Source organism: Poecilia reticulata, chromosome 16 (genome assembly GCF_904066995.2).
Source record: "Poecilia reticulata chromosome 16, P_reticulata-male-v2, whole genome shotgun sequence".
In the NCBI taxonomy this organism is placed as follows: Eukaryota; Metazoa; Chordata; class Actinopteri; order Cyprinodontiformes; family Poeciliidae; genus Poecilia; species Poecilia reticulata.
The window spans coordinates 16,674,239-16,685,291 of record NC_088845.1 but is presented as its reverse complement, the minus strand read 5'-3'; the positions used below and the strand labels follow the sequence as shown (position 1 = coordinate 16,685,291).

Genomic DNA, 11,053 nt, shown 5'->3' with positions numbered 1-11,053 from the left:
TCTTGGATGTCTTCTGTGCTCTGTCAAGTTTTTAATAAACTAAAATAGCTAATTAATGGTGAAGTTCATGTTTATTCGCCATTTTTTTAAATTCAATGGGCGTGACAATATACATTTGGTGAATTTATTTTCTCTTGTTTTTTCAGGGCGATCTTCAAGTTCACCTGATATACAAATCTGCTGGACAGGAGGAGCTGAGTGATCTCTTTGGTGGTAAGTGGGTGTCTGAATAGATGGAAAGCTTATTTGTAAATGTGCAATTTTCCAATAACTGATGTGCAGTGTTGTGCTGAATAATCCGATAACAATGAATGTACAGCCAGCCCAGCCAAACAAAAACACCAGGGTTCAATAATTTACTGGACGCTTTTAGCTCTGATTACATTGTTTATCTGTATCTTTTTACGTTTACTCTTGTCAGATATTTTGTTTAAAGTATTTTTGTCATAAATTACTTGTGAAAGCAATTTGTTTTACTTTCATAATTGCTTCTTTGTTTGTATGACTTTTTGCTAGTTCTATGCTGGCACGAAGACTTTAAAACTGAAATCTGACTAAATAAATAAACAAATAAACACTGCAACTTGTTAAATCATTTACATTAATAAAATGTATACATTTAAGCTAAACTCAGCTTTGGACTGTTTCTGATGAGTGTTTTTCACATCCAGGGGATTTACCAGAGCCACCTTTCCCCAGTCCGCCTTTTCCTGAGTCAAAAGTTGTGCACTGGAGAAAAAAGAGACAGGTTTGTTTTCTGTTTTTGGGGTGTTTGTTGCTAAAACGTCAATGATTTTGTGGCCCTCTCCCCCAAAACATTTCTTTCTGTACTATTTCTTCCCTTTATCTCTGTTTCCTGAAATAAAACAGAGTAAATATTTATGTTTTGTAAATCTGAAAACTGGTAGATCTTTGACTTTTGAAAGTTCAACTTATCGATTTGTCGTTCCCTTTTTTTGTGGTGCAGGAAACATGAGTGTATTACTGGGTTTATTGTACTATTCTTAGTTTCTCATTAAAATTCACTGGCTCAACGGAAGAGAACTGCAAAGCAAATGTCCGTCTGGTAGAAATGATAAATCTGTTCTCTCCTTCCAGGCTCCGCGTTTGTCACGCAGAGTAGAAGATGAGACCAAATACATAGAGCTTATGGTCATCAATGATCATGTCATGGTAAGCTGCAGCTGTTTTATAGTTTATGCCATTTAATTATGGATGTATAAATGTTTAAATGATAAAAACCAGAGTTGTTTGTATAATTTACAATTAGCCTTGCTACATGTATATAATTTACAGATGTTTGACTTTTTACTGTATATTTCAGTCCTCTGGACATATTGATTCAAGACTTTGTACGAGTTTGCAAACAAAGAAGGCTTTACTTTTTAAATGCCTAATTTTACTGCACATAGTCATTCATTGTTTTCTGTGAAATAAAGTAAACGGTAAATGTTTTTGGATATGCAAACTCAAATTTTACATTTAAGCCAGATTTTGGAACACTAATCCCTCTTTTATGTGTGTCCCCTCGCTGTCCTCCGTTTCTCTTTCTTCTCCTTCAGTATAAGAAGCATCGTCTTTCCGTTGGGCACACGAACAACAACGCTAAGACAGTGGTCAATATAGCTGACATGGTAAGAACCGGATCGATCTTCTTCTTGGAAAGCTCGCCACAATCACTTCCAGCAGAAGCCGAGCACACGTTGCACTGATTTATCAATTAACCAACCATACTCTGGCCATTTATACTCTCTCCTTTGAAAGGGATTTAAGTAGCCATTAACCCGGGCAGCTAAGAGTTGTCAGATTTCCGCCGCTGGGGAGAGCAGCAGCATTCCGACGGTCCTGATGCAGACGCTTTTCTGCAGCTGTGATGCACGTGCTGCGTCACTGAAATCTGACCGGCTGCAGGGTTGCATCTGTAATCCGAGAGGCTGGTGAAGTCTGACAGAGGTCACACTTTTCGTTGTGCCCTTGGGGATGATTGTTGGAACCTCTCTGGGGTCACAAAGGACTCATTGATTTCCACTCTGAATGCTACACAGTGCAGCTAGAGTCTGGATTTTAAAGAATATACTACATTTAGCAATATGAAAAGTCTTAAAAAGTCTTGCATCGGCATGATTTCATACTGAAAAAAAATCCAACTTCTAACTCGATGTTGAGTTGTAATTGTTTTTAGTGATGCTGCTGTTAATAATTTGAACAACCCCCAATACAGCACTTAGTCTTTTATAGCATTTCACAAGGCATTGATTTAATGCCTACTAAGGCTTTTCTGTGGTAATTTGATACTGGATCATTATCTTACTAAAAGACCCAGTGATGTCACATGTTCGTTCCTGGTGTTTGAAAGGATTCATGGTTTCATGCACTTCAACAAGCTGTTGGTTCTGATCTAACATGTAGCAGAAGACGTGACAACGCAAAGCTGAAGTAAGCAAATTGGTTGAAGGATCTTGTAAAACTCAAGAGCTGAGGATACTCCCTCCCAATTGGGTCCACAGAATGTGTTTTATCCATCGACATCTAGGACTGTAGCAACACAAATGTTGCTGTTGATCATACTATCAAGACTCAGAAATGTTCTGCTCCCACAGAGCAGTGAGCCATCCTCTTACCACAGAGCTAATTCATTTCTGACGGAACAAGCAATGCCGACTCTTACATTGACTTACATTAGTGACCTACTTTCTATTGTAATTGTGTCAACCACAGCATTTAGAAGAAACGAAGACCCGCATCATCACAGATCCTCTACTGTACTTAATAAGGAGCTTGAGGTGCTTTCCAATATATTCGTCCTTTCCTTCATGTCAGATCCACTGGAGTTTGTTGGCTGCAGTAAAATCACCAGCAAGTTTTAACAAAATACACACAATGATGTTTACCATCCAACTCCTGATCCGGCCTAAAAGTAATTGGTGTTTTGTGTTACAGCATATTTTTATACCCCAGCGAATCAGAAAGGCATGGATTACCTACCAGTAAAATATAATGTATTTATATTTTGCTGCTTAAAATGTAAATAAGTTATGTTTGTTTGTAAATATAACTCACTAGTTATAAATAAGTGTAGCTTATTTATATTTTAAATAGTTATATTAGTTAAATTAACGTAACTAATTATGTTTAAAGTTATCAAATAACTTTAAATAATAATTTTGATTTTAAACTAAATTAAAATGTAATTTAAATTAATTTAAATAAATTACAATTTTAATTTAAATCAATTTAATTAAAACTTTAATTTAATTTCAAAATAAATTAAAAAGTCTTAGTTTAATTTAAATCAATTTTTTGTGGTACCAGCCAAATGCTGGTACAATGATTTTATTTTTTTCTAATTTATTTGCAACTGTAAATAAAAAAGAAAGAGTTAATTGTGTTTTTTGTTATAAAACTGCAGATGTCTTTAGATAGTGTTCCTGTTAGTTTTCATATTCGGAGAGCAGCAGAGGCTGGGTGTAAATTCCCTGTGGAATATTTTCCATGTTTGCATATTATCTGCTTGTTTTCTAATACTTTAAATTCTTAAATTAATGTATTGACAGGGCAGGTTGTGTGGAGGGGAAAAAAAAATAAAAAATTGTATCACCTCTGCCAGTCTCCTTTCAATGTAAACTTTCTGATCTTCAGTGTTTGCGTTAATAAAACAAATGTCTGTGGAGACATGAAAGGCACAAGTATTAATATTTGCCTTCGCCTGTTTTTTACCTTTGTTGACCGTTTTTGTTGACTGCCTGTCTCCTGTGATGTGCTGCTGTCTGATGGCAGGATCACAGCAGCGCTTTGACTTCTGCTTTAACGAGCAGCTGGAGACGTTAATGAGTATAAATCATATCTGTCTGCTGTGATGCTGGTCTGGTTTCATCATTCTCTGTTTCCCTCTGTTTTCTCCACCACACAGCGACTCCACAGATCAAGCTTTGTGACTTCCAGACGTTAATCTTTGACCTCACGTTTACCCCTCTCCTGCCTGCCTCCCCTCAGATTTTCAGGGAACAGCTCAACACCCAAATTGTGCTCGTCGCTATGGAAACCTGGTCGGTGGACAACAAGTTCAACATCGATGACGACCCCATGGTGACGCTGAAGGAGTTCATGAAGTACAGGAAGGACTTCATCAAGGAGAAGTGTGACTCTGTTCACCTCTTTTCGTGAGTCTGCTGATTCAAAAGTGAAATTTAATGATTTTTTTTTGTGCGCAGATTTATTTTGCTAAACACACTTTTCCTTGCAGAGGGAATCAGTTTCATAGCAACCGGGGGGCGGTGTCTTATACTGGAGGAGTTTGTTCTCTCACCAAAGGAGGGGGAGTCAATGAGGTGAGGCTAATGTCACGCAACAAAAAGGACAATTTAGGAAGGGACAAACGGTACATTTTCACAATTTTGTCACATTATAGCCAACAACCTCAGCAGATGAGACAAATGCAAAGTAGTACATAATAGTGAACTAGATCAGAAAGGAAAGACAAATGGTTTTCAAAATGGTTCATAGCGAAAAGTGTGGCATGCATTTGTATCCAACAACACCGTCAATCCCTGCACTTTTTACTGGAATCACAGTTGCAGGTCTTTTTATGGGTGTGTCCAGCTTTGTACACATTCAGACTGAAATTATTTGATCAATTTCACAGCAAAGGAGGTTAAATACAAATGAAAACCATTCATCATGTTTTTCACATTTCAGTTTTATGCACTACTTTGTGTTGTCACAATGAAATACAGTTTAACTGTAAAGGAAAAAGGTCAAAGTACATGGATACTTCTGCAAACTACTGTATTTTCTGTTTGTATTATACATTAGATTTTAAAAATCATTTTGCTTGAGAAAGGAAACAATATGAGCTGGAGATGGGCACCAGCAACCCCCCTGAACCCACTAAGGGACAAGGGTGCAAGAAAATGGATGGATGGATGGATGGATGGGAAACAATATGACAGGACACCCAGAGTTGAAGTTTTGTTGGTAGACGTGAGTTTGCAGATGGTTAATCAGACTTTATGCATTTCAAATCAGACATGCAGGATATAAAAAAAGTCATTGCAGCAGAATAGAGAAGTCTGACAATGTATGAAAATGTAAAACGAAAAAATGAGAGTGGAGTGGCTGTAAAAGACATTAAACTCAACTTTTTTATTTCCCACTTTTTGTTGCTATTACTGATTATGTTTCATGTTACAAACTCCAGTAAACATTTTGTTGCTTTTCAACTCAATCTAGATCAGTTATTTTAATTACCTCTTTGGTTTATAATGGTGACTTTATTAGTTTTTAAGCAAAATAAATGTTCTCCTTAACACTACTACTGTCTTTCTTTGCATTTCTTCCTTTTCCTGCTGTTCTGTCTTCTCTCTGTCTGCATCAGTATGGTAAAACAAATGAGATGGCCATCACCCTGGCTCAGTCTTTGGGTCAGAACATCGGCATTTTCTCTGACAAGAAGAGGATCCTCAACGGTATGCAGAGAAACCTTTCCTAGGTTTTGTTTATTTCGTAAAACCACAACTCAAAGCCTCGTTTTTATTCTTTCTCAAGGTGAATGTAAGTGTGATGATCGATGGGCAGGCTGCATCATGGATGACGTTGGGTAAGTTGGAACAAATGTTTGTTTCTTATTTTCTTCTGACTTTTTTTTAGATCCTTTACAAAGCTGACTTTAGACTCATTCTCAATTCATGATAAACCTCTTCTTTGCTGTTTTAATTTAATTTAATGTATCTGTGGTGTCTGGTGAGGCCTTAATTTCTATATATACCTTTGGGAAAAATTAAGAGACCACTGCAAAATGATCAGTTTCTCTGGTTTTACTCTCTGTAGGTATATGTTTGAGTAAAATTAACATTGTGCTTTTATTCTGTCTCTGAAATCCCAAGCAAAAATGTAGTATTTAATAGCAGAAAATGAGAAAAAAGATAAAAAAAAAAGTGCTTTCAGTCCTCAAATAATGCAAAGAAAATAAGTTCATATTCATTTAGAAACAGCAATACTAATGTTTTAACCCAGGAAGAGTTCAGAAATCAGTATTTGGTGGAATAACCATGAGATTTTTACCTCAGTGCAAGGGGCTCTTAATTTTTTCCAGAGTTGTATATTTACACAAATAACAATTGTATCGTATTATAGTATGCTGTAGTTCTGTAATTTACCACTAGATGTCAGTCCAGATATGTTCATGCTGTTTGGTTTCACCAGATAAGGCTGTCTAAATGCGTCTATCACCTCCTTGTTAAGATAAGAAAACGGTAAATAATAAGTCACTGTGCATTTTTTGTCCATGCTTAAATCCAGATATTGTCTTGAAGTGTATTTCTATGCTGTGAAGGCTTGCTTTGCGTATGGATGTGTGTGTCTGTTGCATTTTTGTGTTTGTGAGTGTATACCCCTCTTCTTAAATACATTTTGGTTTTCCCTCTATCCTGAAAGGTACAGCAGGTGAGCAGAAGCTTGCTCTATAGTTGCTTGTGCTGTTTTTTTTATTATTATCTTTTATTTTTGGGGAACTGAAAGTTGTCAGTCACCTCAACCATCTCATTCAGCAGCACCACGTCACGTCAGCTCCAGCTTCTGTTTTTATTTATAGCAGTGGCGTCCAAGAAATTTGCCAACATTTTCAAGCCGAAAATATTCACAGGCAACAATTTTGTTTTTATTCAAGTGAATTTCATTTAAGATTCATTAGCTAATCATAAAAAGGAAACAAGCATTATTTCAATGAAGCAAACAAATTAGTTTGATATTTGTTCAGGATTATTTGTGAGTCATTGTAGAGCCAATAAAAGGACCCAACAGCTTTACTTTATTTAAAGGAGGGTGTAAGATATCAAAATAAATTGTGTTGAATTGTATTTTCTTACACTATTCTAGTTTTATAGTTGATGCCTTTAAAAATACTTCTTGCACTTAGCAAAACTTATTTTTTGTTCACCCAAGACTGGTTTCAACTAAATAACTGGATGTTTGTGATTCTATTTTATATTATATCAAAATTAAAACAAAATCATGGTAAATAAAAGATTTTGTACTGCACCCAACTTTTTCTAATTTAAGAAGACTTTATTTTGTCTGCATCTCTTTTGATAGACCTAGCTAGCGTTTAGAAATTTCCACCCTTAAGAAAAAGAGTCTTTCTGCATCATCCACTTGCCTTGGCTGGCCAAGTTTGGACCATATTTTATTTATGGTTGCGGGCCGCACAGAATCCTTCCAAGCAGTAGCGGTTCTGGCATAAATGCCTCTCCTACCTCCACCAATCAAAATACAGGAATTAAACTCGGATTGAGCAACAGAGCACTTGTTCAGGGTGCAACTGATAGACAAATAATTTTTTTTCTATATCAGCTGCTAGTGTGTCCCTCTTCCTAATGCCGCTCTGCCCGTCAAGAACTGCCACTGCTTCCAAGGACCACAGACGGCTCCGCACTCTGGACACCTCTGGTGTAGACAATATGAACAAATACGGCTCAATAATCTGCTGTATTTTTCATACTACTTCCAAAAATTGTCACATTTAGATAATTTGTATTTCTTTTAGTTTTCAGTCAGTGTCACTGGCTGATCTGTGGGGAAAACCTTACAATTGTTTTCTCCTAATGAACAGCTCTCTGCCCTCTCCTCAGACAAGTCGCGGCTTGTCATCACTTGCTTTTGTCCACTAATAACCGATTGATACAGTCTGCAATGTCATTCTCATCTGTCAACATTTACCTCATTTCAGTGTAACAATAGTTGACTTCCTTAACATAGCCTCTTTAGATCCTGCTCTAGTTCTCTATCAAAATAAACCAGAGGTTTCATGACAGAGGACAGGTGCTACTTTTCCGCCTGTCACCTGTGAATGGACCAATCTGAATCTCTAAAGTCAAGTCAATGGTATTTCAGACATTTGTATTCAATGAACCGCCTGTATTTATCTTGTAGTACCTGCTGCATGCCTGACCTAGTTAACCTGAGTAACAGTTTCATGCTGTTTCCACAGGACGTAGCTTCTGTGTGCATGAGGGCGCGGATAGTTGGATAAATACTGAGTGTTTTCAGTGTCCATACCTTTGTGACAGACCTGCCAATATTTCCCTCCCCTTGGGGCAATTTGGTTGAAACCAAAACATTAATTGTCTTGTTATTCATTAAGAGTGAGTTAGTACGAATGTCTACATTTTCACTTATTATACGTTTTCGCTTCCTGTCCATTTTAATAACGGACGAATGCTGCTCTGCAGTGAGAATCTGCTGGAATACTTTGAGTAACGATGTCCACAGATGCTTTCCATCCAATATAACCGAGTTTGAGTTATTATGCAAAGAGCAAAGTGGAAAATCTTAGTATCTAGACGCACAAAGCTGTTAGAGACTTGTCTCAAAGCACTCACAGCTAAAGGCAGGAAAGTATTGACTCGCTGTGGTTTACTCCCGAACACTCAGAAATGGCCATGTAACGTTTTTCAGATCTGATAGATTCTTTATTTTGTCTAGATCAGGGCATGATGTGTCACTTTTTCAAATCTTTTACCCTATTTCAGGTTGTCAAACAGGTTCTAGTTACGTTTTTTTTTTTTTTTGGTTCTTCAGGCGTGTAATCAGGCTAGGTGGTTAGTGAAACTGAACCAAAAAGATGTTTTTTAATCATTTAAGTCATGATTTAATATGGAGGATGATTATGTTTTCAAAACGGATCAGGATTTTTTTCTCTCATAAATTGAATCCAAACTGTGTTTGATGATCTGAAAATAGCAGAAATCTTAATGTGCAAACACTAAAACATAAGTAAAGTGTGATTAATGCTTCTAGCATTTTTTGTGATCAGAGATCAATTGATAATTATAATGTATGTTTTCTTAATCATAAGCAGAATAAATAAAAATGCATCCTTTACCTCTCACTCACATCCCTGATCTGGGCTCATATTTGCTGAAATCTCCTCTGATATGTTAGTTTACTAAATGAGTTGAGTTTCGTGAGACTTTGGAAAGAAACACTAGTGAGGAAACATGATTTCACTCCGACACACATTCAGTTTCAGGGGTTTTGTCTGTCTGTGTTTCTTTAGAGGAAATCTCTCTCTAGCATTAAGACCTGTGGATGCTCTCTTTTAACAAGGTGTGTGTTTTTTATTTAACAGTTTCTATTTACCTAAGAAGTTTACTGATTGCAACGTGGAGGAGTACCACAACTTTCTGAACAGTGGGGGAGGAGCCTGCCTCTTTAACAAACCTCGAAAGGTAAATTACGCACACAAACTGTAAATGTCACTTTTTAGTCAAAGCTCTAATGGTGTGTGAAATCATTTTGTACGTTATTTTAGTCTATTCACTTGAATACAAGGTTTCTGTTTGAATCCATTCAGTTTTAATGTGCATTTTATTGAAGGTTCAAAATGAAATAATATATATTTTTGCTCTTGTTTTCTCCTGCTTAGCTGCTGGACCCACCAGAGTGTGGTAACGGCATTTTGGAGGCAGGAGAAGAGTGTGACTGTGGCAGCACTGAGGTGAGTCCAGCCACTGTAGGACAGATGCAAGAAATGTATCAAAATACAATAAAATAGACAGGATGTTATTCAGGTGGGAGTGATCCAAAGCACAAAACTGCAGTTAGCTGCTGAGGGGAAAACAATATTTACAGAGTGACTTTTCTGTTAAAGCTTTTTGTAATATTTAATTATCTGTATATTGTAATATGTGACAGTTCATTTTGGAGAAGATTTGCGAGGTCAGACACTGATGTTGGGTGGGATGGCGTGGCTCTGGGCCTCTGTCAGCTGGGTTGAGGTGATGGCTCTGAGCCACCCAGTCAACAAGCTCACTTATTGCTTTTAGCCGTGGTTTCCATTCAGACATGTCTTCATGGTCACGCATAGTTTGCAATATGAAATTGTCGTTGTCTGTCCAACCCTTAATCCAGAAAAAAAAAACAATCAAATCTCACACGTCACAGTGCAGTCAGGTAAGGAGCATTTCCTTGAAATGACCGAGCTCAGACCCATTCATCAGAATACCAGACAGAGAATCTGGATTCATCACTCCAGAAAACACACGTTCTTTAGTCCAGAGTTCAGTGGCATCAGCCTGCTGTCCGTTTGTTGCAACTAACAACCGAGCGTGAAATTTTTGGAAATGAACGAAATTTAATAAGCTGTAGAGGTCTTGACAGTGGTTCAAATTAATGTTCTTCGACAAATGTTTGCACTCTGCATGCCACATAAGCTGGTTTCAATACATGTGGAAGTGATTTGAACACCATAATTTATTGATTTAGAGGCACATCTCAGCACTTTCAGAAATATTTGCATGGCATCTAGCCTTCTATATGGCAGCAGGGATAGAGAAACCACATGCTGTCTTAATCTCTTAACAAAAGCAGGTATCTTGGCTGGATAAAAAAAGAAGTCAGATCTCTGCTTAAATTAGCTGTGTGACAGTAGGAGTCATTGTGAACCAGAAGATATTTTCTTTTTTTCAGGAATGTGCCAAAGAGGGCGAGAACTGCTGTAAGAACTGCACTCTGACCAAAGGGTCCAACTGTAGCAACGGACTGTGCTGCAGAAACTGCCAGGTACCAAACAAGACGCGCTCATCTTCATGATGTCTACGTGTCCGTCGAAGTGGCACCGAACTGACTGTGACGAACCAACCAAACCTTTTCTTTCCTCTAATTTAGCAGCTACTAACAAATCTGTCGCTATTTCTTTAATAATGCTACTTTAAAGTTACAGCTTCATTTATTGGAGATATTTTCATGTTTGTTTAACTAAGTAGAGAGATGAAATGTTTGGGGACCCCCCTGCATAAAGGATTCACCGTCTTTGCTGCCCAAACACCCAAACGCAAGACAACAATCTGTTTAATCTGCTTGATTTGCTGCTGCAGATGGAGGTCGTGGGAGTTTTGTGTCGAGATGCGGTGAATGACTGCGACATACCAGAAAAATGCACAGGCAACTCCAGCCAGGTGAGCATGAGTCTTCCTCTGACGTTTTATTTGGAGTAGCAGTAATAAACCTGTTCAATAGTCCATTATTCGTCAATGTATATTTTTTTTGTCTGTTTCAG

General features: G+C 37.4%; 1 protein-coding gene across 4 annotated transcripts in view; it reads left to right on the top strand.

Annotated features, from left to right (window-relative positions):
* adam22 (ADAM metallopeptidase domain 22) overlaps window positions 1–11,053 on the top strand; it is a 62,709-nt gene that overhangs the window by 39,477 nt on the left and 12,179 nt on the right. For all 4 annotated transcript variants that reach the window (XM_017309539.2, XM_017309540.2, XM_008431664.3 and 1 more), the window contains exons 7-18: window positions 147–213; window positions 672–748; window positions 1,099–1,173; window positions 1,563–1,634; window positions 3,994–4,160; window positions 4,244–4,328; window positions 5,375–5,465; window positions 5,545–5,596; window positions 9,125–9,224; window positions 9,422–9,493; window positions 10,465–10,557; window positions 10,872–10,952. In XM_017309539.2, the coding sequence (XP_017165028.1) occupies window positions 147–213; window positions 672–748; window positions 1,099–1,173; window positions 1,563–1,634; window positions 3,994–4,160; window positions 4,244–4,328; window positions 5,375–5,465; window positions 5,545–5,596; window positions 9,125–9,224; window positions 9,422–9,493; window positions 10,465–10,557; window positions 10,872–10,952 (1,032 nt within the window). The remainder of the gene's footprint in view (window positions 1–146; window positions 214–671; window positions 749–1,098; window positions 1,174–1,562; window positions 1,635–3,993; window positions 4,161–4,243; window positions 4,329–5,374; window positions 5,466–5,544; window positions 5,597–9,124; window positions 9,225–9,421; window positions 9,494–10,464; window positions 10,558–10,871; window positions 10,953–11,053) is intronic.